The sequence below is a fragment of the Carlito syrichta genome, unplaced genomic scaffold, assembly GCF_000164805.1.
Source record: "Carlito syrichta isolate Samal-C Ts95f unplaced genomic scaffold, Tarsius_syrichta-2.0.1 Scaffold142890, whole genome shotgun sequence".
NCBI lineage: Eukaryota > Metazoa > Chordata > Mammalia > Primates > Tarsiidae > Carlito > Carlito syrichta.
The window spans coordinates 27,143-43,860 of NW_007086986.1; the positions used below are offsets into that span (position 1 = coordinate 27,143).

At 45.7% G+C, this 16,718-nt stretch overlaps 1 protein-coding gene across 1 annotated transcript in view; it reads right to left on the bottom strand.

Moving 5' to 3' along the window:
- LOC103251428 (breast carcinoma-amplified sequence 3-like) overlaps window positions 1-3,402 on the bottom strand; it is a 24,378-nt gene extending 20,976 nt beyond the window's left edge. The window contains exon 1 of the mRNA XM_021708545.1: window positions 3,230-3,402. Within this exon, the coding sequence (XP_021564220.1) occupies window positions 3,230-3,326 (97 nt within the window). The 5' untranslated portion in view covers window positions 3,327-3,402. The remainder of the gene's footprint in view (window positions 1-3,229) is intronic.
- Between the last annotated feature and the right edge of the window lie 13,316 nt (window positions 3,403-16,718).

A 16,718-nucleotide genomic window follows, 5' to 3' on the forward strand; every position in this document is an offset into this window, starting at 1 on the left:
GGCTGATTTTTTGATTTATTGTAGAGGTGAGGTCTCGCTGCCCAGGTGGATCTCGAACCCGCGGGCTCAGATAATCCACTCACCTCAGCCTCCCAAAGGCGCGGGATTATAGGCTGAGCTGCCGAGCCTGGCTGGTTTTTGTTTTTGTTTGTTTGTTTTTTTGAGTTGGAGTCTTACTCTGTCGCCCAGGCTGGAGTGCAGTGGCATGCTCACAGCCACCCCAGCATCAACCTGCTGGGTTCAAGTGGTCCTTCCACCTCAGCCTTCCAAGTAGCCAGAACTATAGGCATGCACTACCATGCCTGGCTAATTTTTTGATTTATTATAGAAATGATGTCTTGCCAAGTTGCCCAGGCTGTTCTTAAACCCCTGGGCTCAGGTAGTCTCCTCACCCTGTCCTCCCAAAGTACTGGGATTATAAGCTTGAGCCACTGTGCCCAGCCTAGGAGTTTTTATGTTACAGAAATCCACAAATCAGGGCTTTCCTGTCTCTCTCTGAAGAGCTGGTTGTTAAATATTTACAAACACCAACAGCTTAACCTATGTGAAAGTAATGTGTGCTACATAATGGGGTTCAGTGTCAGGGGTCATGAGAGCAAGTCTTGAGTTGGCCTCTGTGCTTCATTCATACTTTGATAAGGAGGGCATCGGTCCTTGGCTGCTGTATCACATGAGGTGCCTGCTAGAAGGCATTACAGGAATTGACTTATCTCTGGGGCATCAGGTACCTAGCAGATGTAAACACTGGATGTTGCCCTATCTGCTTGTCTTATGAGCCAGCTACAGAAGTAGGGCTGTGAGAAGACAGAGAGGGGTTGAGAGGCAGCTATGGCAAAGGGTGATTTGTTGGAAATTCTTGTCCACATTGCCCTGTTTTTCCCCAGCTATTTCTAGGCAGGAGGCTGCCCTCGGCATGGGTGTACTAGGCTGCCCTTTCCAGGCCCAGCAAGGCTTGGGCTACAATACTGGGCCTATATTTCACCTCTAGTTGGAAAACGTGAAAAGTGATTTTCAACAACAGAGAAGGAAGCCAGTTATCTTCCATTATGCTGTACTCACTGGCCTTTAAAATAGAGGTAGATGTTTAAAAAAACCCCATCTAATATGGTCAAAGAAAACCAAGTGAATTCCTTTTGGTGACAATTTGGGGAGGAAAATGAAATCTCTCTGCTAAAAAAAAAAAAAAAGGAGTCTCCTATTTTCTGACCTGTGGGTCATGCAGTTTTAATTTCCTCTCTCTCTCTCCCTCTCCCTCTTTTTATTCTTTTTAATTTCATGAACCTGCTTAAGGCCACAAAGACGCTCCTGGATCCTTCAGCTGCCTGGCAGATGAATCGCTGCCAGTTTTGCTCAGGTTACTGTCTATGCCAGGCTGAATCCACAACTGTGACTGAGTGCACCTGCAAATCTGCTTGCCGGATAATGCTGAGGTGTTCCAAGCGGCTTCTGGGAAAGCAGCTAGACAAGAGGGAGGCTCCAGGAGCCCCCAGAGCCCTCAGAAGAGGGAGGCTCCTGGGAATGAGGCTAGTGACACCAGGTTCCAGTTAACATGAACTGAGGTTGGCCAGGGGCCCCGGAGATGCAGGGGAAAGGCTGGGCCATGTGCAAGGGTCAGAAAGGAGTTTTCCTGGCTTAGACTAGCATGTAGGAACACTTGGGTCAAGCCCTGTAAGTGGCAGAGCCTCTCCTCATCTCTGGGCCCAGCTGGGAACAGAGGCATGATGACATGTTATCCATGGGCTGCAGCGTTTATGATGAGGGTGGAGTGGTGGTGTGAAGTGTCTATGCATGTATGTGTACGATGGTGTGGGACATAGCTTATTGCAGCATCCAAGGCCCACATCTCTTTTCTGTCTGGGGATGAGGGAGGTGTCCTCAGGGATGGCTGACTCCTGTATCCTGATTAGGCACTTCTTTACCTCCAGCCAATCCTTGCTCTTCCTCCCTGCATCCATCCATCAATTCCATTCTGTTCATTTGCCAATGATCACACAAGCATCATGGGCAGGTGACATAGCCAGTGCTGTGGAGGTGACATGTCTTCATGCTCTTAGTGTAAGAACAGAGGCACCGACATAGGGATGGGGCAGAAGAGAGGGAAATGCCTGCCTGCCAAACCCAGACAACTACAGACCTGAAGGGTCCACAGGGAAGTGAGGCTGTGGGATGACCTCAGGCCTCTCAAGCACTGCCCCAAATGCTCTGATTCTCCAAATATTGGTGTTCCTGATTAGGACCTGCCCCAGGGATTTAAGTTTCTCCTCACTGGGATCTTCTTTCCAGGTAGGCATGTGGAGTAGGGATGGAACAGTTTACAGCAAAGAATAACAGTGCTGAGAGGACTCAGGCAAGCAAGAGGGAAGGTCTCCAGCCAGGTTTCACTGGACCTGATAAAAAGTTCTCACTGACTCACAAAGCTGTGAAGAGGCCTGCTGGGACTGCCTCTGTCAGGCACAAAAGCAGGGCGGGAGCAGTCACTACCAGCACAGAAATGCAGAATGAGGAAGTGCTTTGGATAAAAGGAGGGGCAGGTTATAGGGCAGCTATACTGTGATGGAAGGACTATGGTCTTTCCTGAGTGTACACGTGTGTGTGTGTGTGTGTGTGTGTGTGTGTGTGTGTATACACACTTGGTGGGGCAGGGCTGGTTCATCATCTGAGGAAGTCTTCCAGTGCTCTGTGGAGTCAGGAAGCCACCCAGACCCCAGTTGCTGGCTTGCTCAGAGCAAGAAAGAGTACAGGGCAAAAGGCAGCACAAGGAAAAACTTTCGGGCACTGAAACCAGCACAGCCTGCTTCCTGCTTCCTCCTGCCTGGGTTGCTAGGCCCCGGTGACACCTGCCAATCTCTGAAAAGCCTCCAGCATGACTGAAGCCTCTAGCATGACTGAAGAAGGAGTGCTGCCTTAGGACTCAGTGCCTAAGCACTGCTGGGAGGCTTGGGACTCCTGTCCCCAAGGGAGTAGGGTGTCCTTCTGGAGTTATGTACACAATGGCGTCTATCATGGCATTTCTGTACATGTAATCCCATGTGGGACAGGGCAGTTCCACTGGGAACTCCCGTCTACACAGGGTTTCTCAACACCAGAGGCTTCTAAATGCATAGCCATCAGAGTGCTAACATGAGAAACAAATGGCAAAACAAACATATGCCTCTCCCTGCCAAAGAATTTCTACACCATCAGGTGTCGGTCCTATCCAAGTCAGGCTAGAAGTCTATGACACCTTTACCTGTTCCGGATCCCACGACATCCCGGCTGGGTGACTCAGCCATGGCGTCGGCCAGCCGCTCCCGGAGGCCCTCCTCTGTGTGCTCCATGGAGGACATATGCCGCAGCCCAAAGCCCTCAGGCCAGCTCCCACACACCTCCAGCAGGGTCACGCTCCGGTCAAAGGTACCTGTGGCACATGTGGGACATTTGACATTGAGTCCACACCTTCAGAGAGCAGGCTGTTCTTGTCTGCCCACCACCCACTCCCCTCCATGCCCAGGTTTCATTTACTCTTCTACAGGACAGATGCACATCACAAAACAGGGATGTGTAGTGCAGAAAAAAACAGCTCAAGCCACTGGGTCAGAATACAGACCGCCAGAGAGTAACCTCCATGAGGCTGAGGCTAGTGGTTTTTAATGCATTTCTGCAGCTGGGCCTGGAGGCTCAAATCTGTAATCCCAGCACTTTGGGAGGCCGAGGTGAGAGGATTGCCTGAGCCCAGGGGTTTGAGACTAGCCTGGCCAACTTGGCGAGACCTCTTCTCTATGATAAATCAAAAAATTAACCAGGCGTGGTGGCATGTGCCTATAGTTCCAGCTACTTGGAAGGTTGAGGTAGAAGAATTGCCTGAGCCCAGCAGGCCGAGGCTGTGGTGGCCGTGAACGTGCCATTGAACTCCACACTGGGCGACAGTAAAACTGTGACTCAAAAAAAAAAAAAAAAAAAAAAATCCCCAAAACTAAACAAACAAAAAAGCATTTCTGGGCCAGGCTTGGTAGCTCACACCTATAATCCCAGAACTTTGGAGGTCAAAGCAGGAGGATTGCTTGAGGCCAGGAGCTCGAGGCTAGCTTGGGCAACACAGTGAGATCCCATCTCTATTAAAAATTTTTTAAAAATTAGTTGGGCATGGTGACACACATCTGTAGTCCCAGTTACTTGGGAGACTGAGGTGGAAGGATTGCTTGAATCCAGGAGTTTGTAGTTACCGTGAACTATGATCATGCGACCGCATTCTGGCCTAGGAGACAGAGTGAGACCCTGTCTCTTAAAAAAAAAAAAGTTTATCTGAGGACCTCCAGGGTTCCTCTGGTCTTTAAGAATGGCTTCAAGAACTGGGATGAGGGAAGGTATCCTTCCCTCGTGGGTTCAACCAAAATATCTCTATTTCTCTTTGACACAATGGGACTCCACCTAAAATTTCATTTAAAGAAGGGGTTAAATAGCCTAATTTTTAAAAAAATAGTTTTCCAAGCCATTATAGCCTATGACCTATAACCAACCTCCTCATTTTACAGCTGAAGCTCAGGAAAGTTATGGCCAAGATCAAACAGCAAGTTTGTGGCAGACTTGGTCCCAGAACTCCCATCTCCTGATGCCTCCATTAAGAACTCGTTCTACTCCATCACATATAGTCTCCCAGCTGCCCAAGAACACGTATACAACTGGGGCACTATCCGGGTAGACCAGCAAAGAGGTGTGTGATAGCATCTTCAGTAAGGATGCTTCCTTTAGCCAATGCTTCTCCCCAATTCCAAGAAGTACATGGTGTACTGCTGAATGCCAAGATTAGATTTTACATGCAAGATCACTTCAAAGTCCAAATTAAAATTATTCTACTTTATTATACAGCAAGTCTTCTGTGAAAGCTTATTTCATCCACTCTCTCTTGGAAGGAGATTATAGTCATGCTCTGTTGCTTTAAGCACATACCATTTCCCTAGCGATTAGGTAACTGAATCCACTGCATTTATTGGGCTTGGTTCCTGCCAGCACCAGGAAGATGGGGAAAAAATGCAAATGCCAGTGTTTCCCAAAGTTAAAAGTACACGAAACACACACTCTTTATCAGGCCTTGCTTCTCCTCTTTGATCAGCCGTCAGAAACTATCTTTCCTAGGCAGTAGGGACTGGGCAGTGTCAGCACACACTCCCTGCCAATGACAGGTGGTAATAGAGAGGGTGCGAGCCCCAGCCCCGGCAGGCGGCCCTGCCTCTGATAATGGCCAAAGCATGGAGGTGATAACCGTTAGTAAACACTCCAACAGCCGGTGACTCCATACATCAGCAAAGAGGGCCAGATAATCCTGAACTCTCCTGGCCAGACAAAGGCCCTTGGCTAGCCTGCTGGGATTTATATGTGTGGCAAGGTTCACTCCTGGCTCCTGAATTTCATCAGCCAAGTTTGGCTTTGATTTATCTCTTACCTAATTGCAGGGTAGATTCCTGGCACTGGGAGAATGGGCAGCATCTATTATAAATGCACCTCCCCAGGAAGAGGCCCACCTTGGAGTGACTTGCTTGGGATCAACTTGTCAGGTGGGACTCAGGACGGGAGCTGCCCTATGCCATATTCTCTCCATCAAGCAGCGTCAGGATACAGGCCTGGGGAGCTAGGTGGTGGGAACTGGGGGTGGGTGCTGAGTGTCAGCGGAACCTCCCAGGGCCAGCACTGTGCCAAGCCCAGAGCCAGCAATCCGCCAACATCAGTAACAACGCCCAGCTGCCCGACTCCCGTGGACACATAGGACTGCTGACATAAACCATGCTTTTGATTCTACTGCCTACTTACTGAGATGCTAGGCAAGTCCCTCTCTCTCCTCTTCCCATTTCTAAAGTAGAACCAATAACTCTTTGCCCTGTCTTGCAGGAGTGAAAAGACCAAGCGGGGTTCCCACCAGGGGTCTAACTTTCCTCTAGTGCTCCCTCAGTCTTACTTGACAAGATCAAGAGCTACAGCATCACTGTTTTTCTGAAGGGTCTGCCTGGGACACATAAGCACAATAATTTCAGAAGAGGGGATGAAAGAAAATGTGGGCCCCCTGCTCCCTGCACACTTAGCTTTCTTATAAACAGAGCTGCCTTAGAGTCAGGAAAATTGGGCAGGGAAAGACCATTTGTTTTCTCACTTCACAAGACCAAGGTGCTGCCTCCAGAAAGCAGCTCAGTTAGTTTTTGTACATACTGTGTTTAGAAGTCAGGACAGGGGAGCTGAAAGCAGGGCTAATAGGAATATCAGAAGCAAAAACAGAAAGAAAAAAACATGAAAAAAAATCTAAAAAACGTTATAGCAAGTGGGTGGGCCCACTCCATAACAGATGGCAAAGGCTAGAGGAGTACGTAATGTTTTAGGGGACAAAGTAACAGTGTACAGGAGAAAAGAATCATGAGCCAGTTATGTTGAAGAATGGAAATAGACCTGAACTTAGGTATAAACCCACATACATCAGCTGTATGACTCTACACATGAGTCTTTGATTCCTCATCCATAAAAATGGAAGACTAATACAACCACACAGGGCTACTATGAGGATTACATTAGATAAATGTAAAAGCACCTGTCACACAGTGGGTGTTCTATATATAACAGGTATACTCAGGTATAAGTTATTCATAACAAATAGGTATACCTTTATATCACTTGGGGCATCATCATACATTTTGACATTCCATTTGATCCTAAGAAGTAGTACAGGTACTACCCCAGCTTATAGTGGGGGACCCAGAAGCTCAGAGATGTTAAGTGATGTATTCCAAGTCTCTGAGTGACAGATTTGGAAGAAGGGCTGCACTCCATCATCTCAGACTTGCTTCCCCTAGCAGCACCTGCAGTGGAGAACTGTTATCTATAAAAATCACTTCTATCTTTCCTGACTTCTTTGAGAACTCCTGCCACATTCAATCAATGCCATTCATCTTTCTGGCCAGGCATGGTAGCTCACACCTGTAATCTCAGCATTTTGGGAGGCCAGAGCGGGAGGACTGCTTGAGCCCAGGAGTTCAAGACCAGCCTAGGTTACAAAGTGAGACCTTGTTTCTACAAAAAAATAAAAAAATTAGGTGTGATGGTGTATGCCTGTAGTCCCAGCTACTCAGGAGGCTGAGGCAGAAGGATCACCTGAGCCCAGGAGGCTGAGGCTGCAGTGAGCCATGATCATACCACTACACTCCAGCTTAGGTGACAGAGACCCTGAGTCGATAAATAAATAAATAAATAAATCTTTCCCACTCCCAACCAGCGCAATTTCCTTGGGGTGCCATAGCAATGATGATGAGTCACCTTGTCTACTGGATGGCACACAGGAGAAAAAAAATGAGAGCAGATCTATTCTCTCTTAGTATGGGCATGTTGAGGAAGTCGTGGTAGGAGGTGGGAGACACCAAGTGTTCAGCAAAGAAGCAGCTGATCATATCTAGGGTGCTGAGAAGTCACAGAGAAGATCCAATCAGTGGTTCTGTGAATCCTGCAAGAAGGAGTCCCAGCAGAGGCCTTGCAATACTCTCTTTCTGTCATTCCCTTCCACCCTTGGCAGTCTTTTTGCTGAGGACAGTAAAGACCCTCGCTCCTAGAGTCTCCCAGTCCTGGAGTGAGGGCAGGGCTGCAGATGTGTTTCAGCAGGCGCCAGGATGAAGAGGCCAAGTCCTCAGAGGATGAGATCACCTCTGGGTTCTTAGGAAACTGCACATCTTGTTAGTGTTGACGGCACAGCTATCATTCATCTGACCAGCCCAGGGATACTCCATCAGATGAGCTGGTCCTCTGAGTCCCATTACAAGGGAAGGGTCAGTTTCAAGGGAGGTGAAGATGCTCACTTAGTGCAGGCTGTTTGCAAAGCACAAAATACACATGCGTAGCAACAAAGGTCTTTTGCTGAAGTAATGCTCTGCTATTTACAAAGCCCTCTTGCATTTATTATTTCAGTTAACTCACACATTCATCAAATATCGATTAGGGTCCACTATGATGTAAGTCAAGACTAAGGTTCAGAGTGAGCCAAAAAAAAAAAAAAAAGGAAAACAAAACAGGAGCTCATGGTCCTTTACAAAATGCTAGGAAGCCACCATTACCACCACTTTGCAGATGTACATCTTATTGAGTTTGAGAGACAAGAAGAACTGGTTCTAAATGTTACGGTCTTCGGAGTTGTCTTTTGGGAATCCTTTCTTCAGGGCTGCCTCCTACCCTGTTATTCTCTGAATACCATTTTCCAAGAATGAGTTCAAGTCTTACTTGCTCAATGAAATCTGGAACAACTACACAGGGTATAATAAATGGTCTCCACAAACTCTGATGGTACAAAAGGTTCTTTATCTTTCTGGATGAAGTCAATGAAAGCTATGCACTTACTCAAAAAATGTGTGCCTGCCTACACAAAATTATGCAAGCAACTCAGGGCGTTTATGGATGCCTCTGAAGCCCACCTGTGGACCCCAGGTTAATGAGATCATTCCTATGGCCTTATTTCTATACTGCCTGCTATTGTTCACATGATCTGCTTTTCCAACTAGTTTAGAAGCCCCTGAGGGCATGAATTCCTCCATAATGAAAACAAGCACAGGATTTTGTATATCATGCTTGCTGGAAACAAGTTTGTTTATTGACTGATTATGACCAACTGAGAAATCTGATAATCACTCACTTTGGAGTCAAAGCCCCTTGGGTGGGTTCCAGACCCTGAATATCTAAGGCCAGGATAGGCAGAAAATGGAGTTAAAATTTAAAAAGAGGAAAGAAGATAAGTAAGCAGAAAACAATGTCACAATTTACTGCTTTCTGTGCACTTATTTTAGATTTGGAGAGTCTGGAGATTGGAAAAAATGAAACAATCTGTCTGGATGGCATAGAAAGCTGGTCTTATAAAGGTGAGTCTCCCAAATCCTGCCTCCCAGCTTGGCATCCTGTCCCAGAGGAGAAATGGGTCAGATTCTTGGGTTTCACGAACCCATTAAAGGCATGCTGTGACAGCTGGTAAGCTGGCAGCTCCTGGGGAGGCTCGGGGAATACACGTTCTGCCTTTGTATACCATTGTTAAAGGGGCAAGGAAGCCCAGAGGCTGCAGGTGGAGTTGGACAGGTAGGATGCTCCCTAAGCTGATAGTGTCTAATCACACCCTAGCTATTTATGAGACTGCAGCACAACCTCCGCTTTGCATCAATTAGATTCAGTCCAGGGTTTGGGGCTTTGCTAACAAGCTGTTGATCAGATTTCTAACCTCTAGGGAGGCCAGATACCAAAAGCAAAACCTACATTAAACAATGCTCTTCAATATGTAAGCCCTTCTGGGTGAGAACTTGTGATAATAATGATGCCTATAATAAAGAAGAAATGATCCCAGGTATGATCAAGACTACCAGTGTAGAGCCTCACCAAATTGAACTTAAGACTGCTGCTGTGGGGAGCACTCCTTTCTCCACACTGCAGTTTGATTCATATAAGCACAAGCTGAGTGCAATAGCCAAATTGGTGCAATAGCCAATTTCACGTGTCAACTTGACTGGGCTAAGGGATGACCAGCCAGCTGGTAAAACACTATTTCTGGTTGTGTCTGTGAAGATGTTTCTGGAAGAGATTAGCATTTGAATCAGCAAAAGATCTGCCCACACAATGTAGGCAAGCATCATTTAATTGAGAGCCTGAATAGATAAAAAGGGTGAAGGAAGTGCAAATTTATTCTGTTTGAGCTGGGACATCTATCTTCTCCTGCCCTTGGGCGTTGGCACTCCTGGTTCTCAGGCTTTTGGAATGGGCTGGGACTCACACCATTGGCTCCCTGGTTATAATGTCTTAAGACTCAGACCAAATCACACCACTGGCTTTCCTGGTTCCCCAGCTTCAAACAGCAAATAGTGGGACTTCTTGACCTCCATAATCATGTGAGTCAATTCCCATATAAGTCCCCTCATATCTATTCATCTTTGCATGTATATCTCTATGTATTTCCTATTATTTCTGTTTCTCTGGAGAACCCTGACTAATATCCTCGGCTACCAGATGTGTGCATAGGTATATTTTATTATGTCATATGCACTGTGTCATAACTAACATATTGTTTCACTGTGGGAGGACAGTTAGGGTGAAAAGATGTAAGGACCCTGCCTGTCTCTCTCAATCCTTTAGGTTGGTTCCCAAGATAACTGTAATTCTATGTCCATAGGTATGTCCTACAGAGCAAAGGGACTTGGACTCCAACAATCTTTTATGACTCAGAGTATCTCATGCTCACCAATCTTGTGATAATTGGTAGACCACATTTGTCCCCCACATGCATTCATTTGGGTTTGGGGTTTGGGTTTTAGGTTTTGGGTTATTTCTAAAGGATCACTACTCATGTTTGGAAGTGAACTGAGCAAAGAGAAAGGAAAGGTACCTGCACAGCAAAAAAAAAAAAGGCTTAGCTAATGTTCAAAAGCCAGGAGATGCTGATATGCCAGGTGTGGTGATGGCATGCACATCTGTTCTCACAGGCCCTCAGGGACCCTAGTGAGAAAAAGGACTATTCCTTGGTCAGAGGTCCATGAACAGACTGCCAGGTGTGGCCAACATAACACATGGTTTGTAAGTCAGGGAAGAGGACTTCAACAGTAACTGAAACACTAAGAATCTCTTTGTGCCAGGAGTAGCGGCCCACAACTATAGTCCCAGCTACTCAGAAGGTTGAGGCAGGAGGAGCCCAGGAGTTCGAGGCTGCAGTGAACTATAAGTGTGCCACTGCACTCCAGCCTCGGTGACAGAGGAATACCTCAAACCTCATCTCTTAAAAAAAAAATAATAATAAAAATTTCTGTGCAATCTGACAAAGCACAGTCATTTTGACAATGAGACCACTTTCACAATTGCAACATATAATCATAATGCATACCTTAAAAGTTAAAATATAGACTGCAGATAAATTTAAATTATAATTGGAATTCTCCTATTAATTTTTATGCTTACCCTGGGCAAGTCACTCATCGCCTGTGGGTCTTGATTTCTCCACTTACCACATGGAAAATAAATGAATGGCTCCCATTTAAGGGGTTCACATAGGCACTAATAGTTTCAATGTAATTAACAATGATTCACTAACAGAGTAATGGTAAGCTGATGGTTAAGGTATCCTAGAGTAAAAGCTATCAATTTCATTTTCTATGAAGCATGTAACATAATCAGCAGTCAGACCATAAGCATCTTGCTTTTACCCAATTAATGGCATATGGTAAACGGAAGACATGGATTCAAATACCGACTCCTGTTAATTTCTTACTATATGACCTTGGGAAAGTCATTTCCCCTCCTTGGACCTTGGTTTCCTCACTTACTGCAGTGGGTTGAGTAGTGTCCCTCTCCTTGAAATATATATCAGGTGGGATCTCAGAACGTGGTCTCGTTTGGCAATAGGGTCTTTGCAGACATAACTAAGGATCTCAAGTTGAGATCATGCTGCATTTAGACTGGGTCCTAAATTGAATGACTGGTGTTCTTATAAGAGAAGAGAGAGGGAGATCATGGATACAGAGGAAAGGAGGCCACGTGAAGACAGAGACCGAGACCTGAGTTGTGTTACTACAAGCCAAAGGCTACCAGGAATCACCAGAAGTTGGAAAAGGCAAGGAGGGATAGCATGACCCTGTTGACACTTTGATTTTGGACTTCTGGTCACCAGAAATATGAGAGAATCAATTGTTGTTTTAAGTCACCAAGTCTATGGTAATTTGGTACTACCCACACCCCATCCCCCATCCTGGAAAAGAATACAGTCATAACACAAAGAAATGAATATTTGCCTTCCAGGGCTGTTATGAGCATCAAATCAGATAGTTTATGAAAATGTGTATTGAACAAAAATTATTGCTTTGTACAGAGATCCTGCACTACATCCCTCTACCAGACCAAACCAAAATGGAGTCATCTACGCTAAATGCCACATAATCAAACTGAAACTTGAAGAAAGCAGACAGATCCCCAAACAGACCTGTTTTTTCCTGAAAATGGAAGAGTCCAGTCTACTTGAGTCATGAAATAAGGAAGTGCCCTCTGCTTTAGCCCTTACCAAATAAGTAATGTGAAGCAACGTGTTAATCTATCAGTCTTTCCCCCCTATTGTTCTGTTTCCTTGTTCTTACCTTATAAACCCACTACTCTGCTATTGCCCAGTAGAAGCTCACATTCTATTTTACAGAATGGAGGCTGCCCGGATCCATGAACTGCAAATAAAAGCCAATAAGATCTATAACTAAATTTGTTCTAATTTTGTCATTTGACAAAAGCTTGTAAACTGCACAAGGTCGTTCAAAATAGAGGATTACCCTAGGGCTCTGTGAACAGCTCTTCTTAAAGGGTCAGTGGGATTCTATGAAAAGCTAAGAAAGTAACTGAGGAAATGCTGGGCCAGAGGGCAAGCAGGTAGAGAAGCAACACTGGGGAGGGGAGCAGCCACATCAGTTCCCAGCCCAGGAAACTTCACCATTTTGAGGTTGACTGGTTGTTTCAACTATACTACACAGCAAGAGCCTTCGATGGGGAGTTAAAGCATCTGGGTGGGCATGTGTACCCCACCTTCTCTGAGGATGCTTGCTGGGGGCACAGGAGAGCAGGGAAGTGGCCTCCTGGCTCTGATGACCTCCTCATATGGGAGGGTGGGGATAGGACTTTTCAGCCCCCTAAATTCTTCAACAAACAGAATCATACCCAACATGGGTAAGCATGGAGAGAGATAGACTGTTGCTGGTGAGGTTATCACTGGGGTAAGCTATCTGAAGAGCAATCTGTCAATATGTACTAAGAGTTTAAAAACATGCCTAACCACTGACCTTGGATGCCACTTCCAGAAATTCAGCCCAGGTAAATAATCTAGGAAATGACAAAGCTTCATGCATAAAGTTGCCCATTGCCACTTCAACACAGCCTTACAACAGGGTGTTTGTTAAGTAAGTTATACTTCATTTTTACAGTAGAATATTAGGTAGTCATGAAAATTATGTTTACAATGGGAAATTTTTAAAAATACAGTGTATAAATTTAAAAAGTAAGACAAAAGTATAAAGTTAGTATTATTGGACAATGTAGAGGAAACATAGAAAAACATTCTAAACAATTCATGACAATGTTAACCATGGTTGCCTCTGGGTAGTAGGGTTACAGAAGACTCTTCTGTTACTTTATATCTTTCTGTATGTTTCCTACAGATTTTGTAATCAGTAAAAAAACAAAACAAAACAAAAAGCAAAGAGAAAAAGAAAAAGTTGAGAGAGAAAAAAATTCCTCCTGGGAGAAGCGCTCATGCTGGGCCCAGACAGCAGTCTGGTAAGTAGCACGTGAGGGGCCCTGACCTTCTGAGCTGCCTCCCCTGTCAAGTCCTGTGCTCAGGCCTGATTCAGCTGGGGGCATGCGAGCCTGCAGCTCCGTGGCCCATGTTTGACTCTTCTCCCAGTGGCCGTGGCTGGCTGCACGCAATGTTGACTCATCCCTGTGTACTTATAACATACTTCTTTTTCATTTGTATCAGGAATGTGCACCAGCTTGTGTGTGAAAAACAGCAGAAACAATTCTACCTCTGCACAAATTTCATACATTAGATCAGAAAAGGCTAGAACAACAACTCCGGAAGGAGCTGATTTTTTAAAATTTCCTGTCACCTTTGCCTTCCCTTCTCCCAATTATCCTTTGGATAAACAAGACACACTTCCTCAGAGACACCTTTACGTGACCGCCAAGGAACGTCTGAGTCCCTCACAAATCATGAGGTCACTGAGCAGGGTCCCTGCTGTTTGCCTATGAACCCAAGAGATCAGTCGCTACTGAGGGTCCCGGCAAGGAGAATTCTGACTGACTTCACACTCAGAACGACACGAGGCTGCCACTGGTATTTTCCAGACTGGATCCGAGACACTTTACTCCTCTGCTTTAAACTTGGCATGTTCATGATTTCTACCCCTCAAGAAGGGAAGAGAACAGTCATTTTGCAGCTCGACTGCAATGAAAATATCTCCTTCAGGCTGCTCTGGCCTGCTTCTGCAGGCAGTGGGAAAATGTACACACAGCCCTCCGTTATAGGATTCCTATGGCAAGGCTCAGAATACATTGCAAGACAAACCATATCCTCAGAAACCTAACAACTCCTTGAATGGAAAAACTTCATGGAACTGAATCCCTCAAGACAGCAAGCATATAAACTAGGTTTTCTAGGACAGTCCTGATTCCAAATAATTAAGTCTGTCATCAGATCAGCTATCAGGAAAGGCAAGAGAACTAACATTTGTTGAATGTCTCTTTTGCACCAGGCATAGCTAGCCACTTTGTGTATACTACTTTTTATTTTTATTTTATTTTTTTTTGAGTTGGAGTGTCACTCTGTCGCCCAGACTGGAGTGCAGTGGCCGCTCCCGGCCACCGCAACCTCGACCTGCTGGGCTCCGGCGATCCTTCTACCTCAGCCTTCCAAGTAGCTGGAACTACAGGCGCGAGCTACCACGCCCAGCTAATTTTTTTATTTATTGTAGAGATGGGGTCTCGAACCCGCGGGCTCAGGCAATCCACTCACCTCAGCCTCCCAAAGGCGTGGGATTACAGGCTGAGCCACCGAGCCCGGCTTGCTACTTTGTTTAAATCACCTCAAGAACCCTGCGTTTGATGCCATTATTCCCATTTTACGGATCAAAAAATGGAGGCGGATAGAAGTAAAATTTTTTTCAAGATGATAATATCAAGGATACAGTAAGGATTCTGATTCCAGGTTCATCTGGCTCCAAAGCCTGTACTTTCCCCCACTAAAACCCATGCTGAATTTTGATTCTGAAAATATGTCCAGTACTAGTATAAGGAGGTTTTCAGCTTGGTCTTCCTATTCCAAAATTTTAAAAGAGTTCTTGTATTTGTGCAGTAGGGGGTCGGGGGAGCAACCCAGCTAAAATCTTGTGACTTCTGTGCTCCACGAATAAGTCAAATGTAAGGCTCTTAACTGAGGAGAACTTTGAAGTCTGAAACCTGGGGCCAAGAAGTCTTCTGTTTTTATTAATCAAAGGAGATGTTTCAAAAACCATCAGATTTATCACAACTGGATTTTGGATGTGAAACCCAATATATACACAGACATGAATGGCTTGTCCTTTTGGATTATTTTTGACCTTTTACTTTGCTCTGAGGATCTGCATTTCCTCAGAGTGAGAAGAGGCCTCTCTGCTACCCCAGTTGGCTGAGGTGTCTGGAGGCCCAGCTCTGCAGGCCTGGGCCCCTGCTGGCCTTGGGAATTTCAAAGGCCAGGGAGGGATGGGTGGGAAAACTGGTTGCTATTTGGAGCCAGGGACTATTTGTTCCTTTCAGCCCCCTGTGACAGTAGTTGTGGGGTGAGGGAGGAAGGGTCCATTTGCACTGAAGGGAAGGGTACAGGAGTTGACTGGTTTGATGCCTGTCTTTGGCTTTGATATTTTGGTAGTCGCCTAACAACATGGGCTTTAAAATAGTGCTCTCAGCTTGGGCAGGAGACATATGGGTAATCACACATTTGTGGTGTGTGGTCAACCTTCCACCTCTCTCGGTCATCTAAATGCGTCAGCTCTCAAGCCAAGAGACAAACCTGTACCAGATTTTTGGCTGCAGAAGCCATGAGATGAAGATCAACATGGGAGTATACCACATTACAGAATTCCAACTTTCCAGGCACTCGCACAAAAGCTTGGCCTAAGAAGAGCCAGGCGGGAAGCAGCAGCACTGTTCAATGGAGGGATCATCACTGAGTGCTTGGGAATGGTTTTCATCAGGCCTTGAGAGCTGAGGTGGGTAGAGGACGTTGCACAGCGGGGGATGATCTGAATACAAGTATGAAGGCCGGCCGTTCCCCACTCAAGGGCAACATGCAGAGTCCACCAGAACGGGAGTTCTCTTGTGAATGGCTCACACATTTCCAAAGAATCAGAACATAATTCCACATATTTATTTGATTTTGATTGTAGGATCATAGTAGTTTTGACCACAGGCAAGACAGATGCTGTCAACTCAATTTTATAAATGAGGATACTGAGGCTCAGGGTGTTTAATGACCTGCTTCGGTCACCTTAGTTCTCCTCTTACAGGGCAGTTGTGGAACCATCTGTAAAGGTCTCAGTGAACTAACTAACTAACTAACTAACTAACTAACTAACTAACTAACTAACTGCCTGGGGTGGACATAGAAGTGGAAGCAAGGGGGTGAACTGGGGAGTGACCTTGATGAAAACTTGACTGCTGCTCGCTCAGGCCCGTTTTCTCACAGGGACTTCCCTGACTTTCAGCCTCATTTCCTGGTCACAGCATATGAGAGTGGGGGTAGGGCTCAGCTTGATATCACTTGAATTTATCACACTAGGTGTGTTTGGGGCTTGTTCCACACCTGAAACAGTGGGGTGCCTGGGAACTGTCATTTCCTGCCTTGACATGTCAGAGTGTTTGTTCAACCTTGGCTGGTCACACTGACTCAGCAGCCCAGGCATGGAAACCAGGGAGGATGTAGGGAAAAGTTGACACACTGCAGGAACACACAGGGTGAGCAATGAGGCGTAGAAATCTTAACAATGACAATAATCCCTTACACTGCACACTGCTTTACCCTTTACAAGGTGCTTTCACAGGCGTTTGCTCCCTTAATCCTCACAATACCCCCAGGGAGGAAGACAAGGCAACTATTACTATTCTTTTCACAGCTGAGGAAATAAGTGCAGGGGAGTTAAGTGAGGGGCGGACCTTAGATTGGAGGACCCAATCTTATGCTTAGT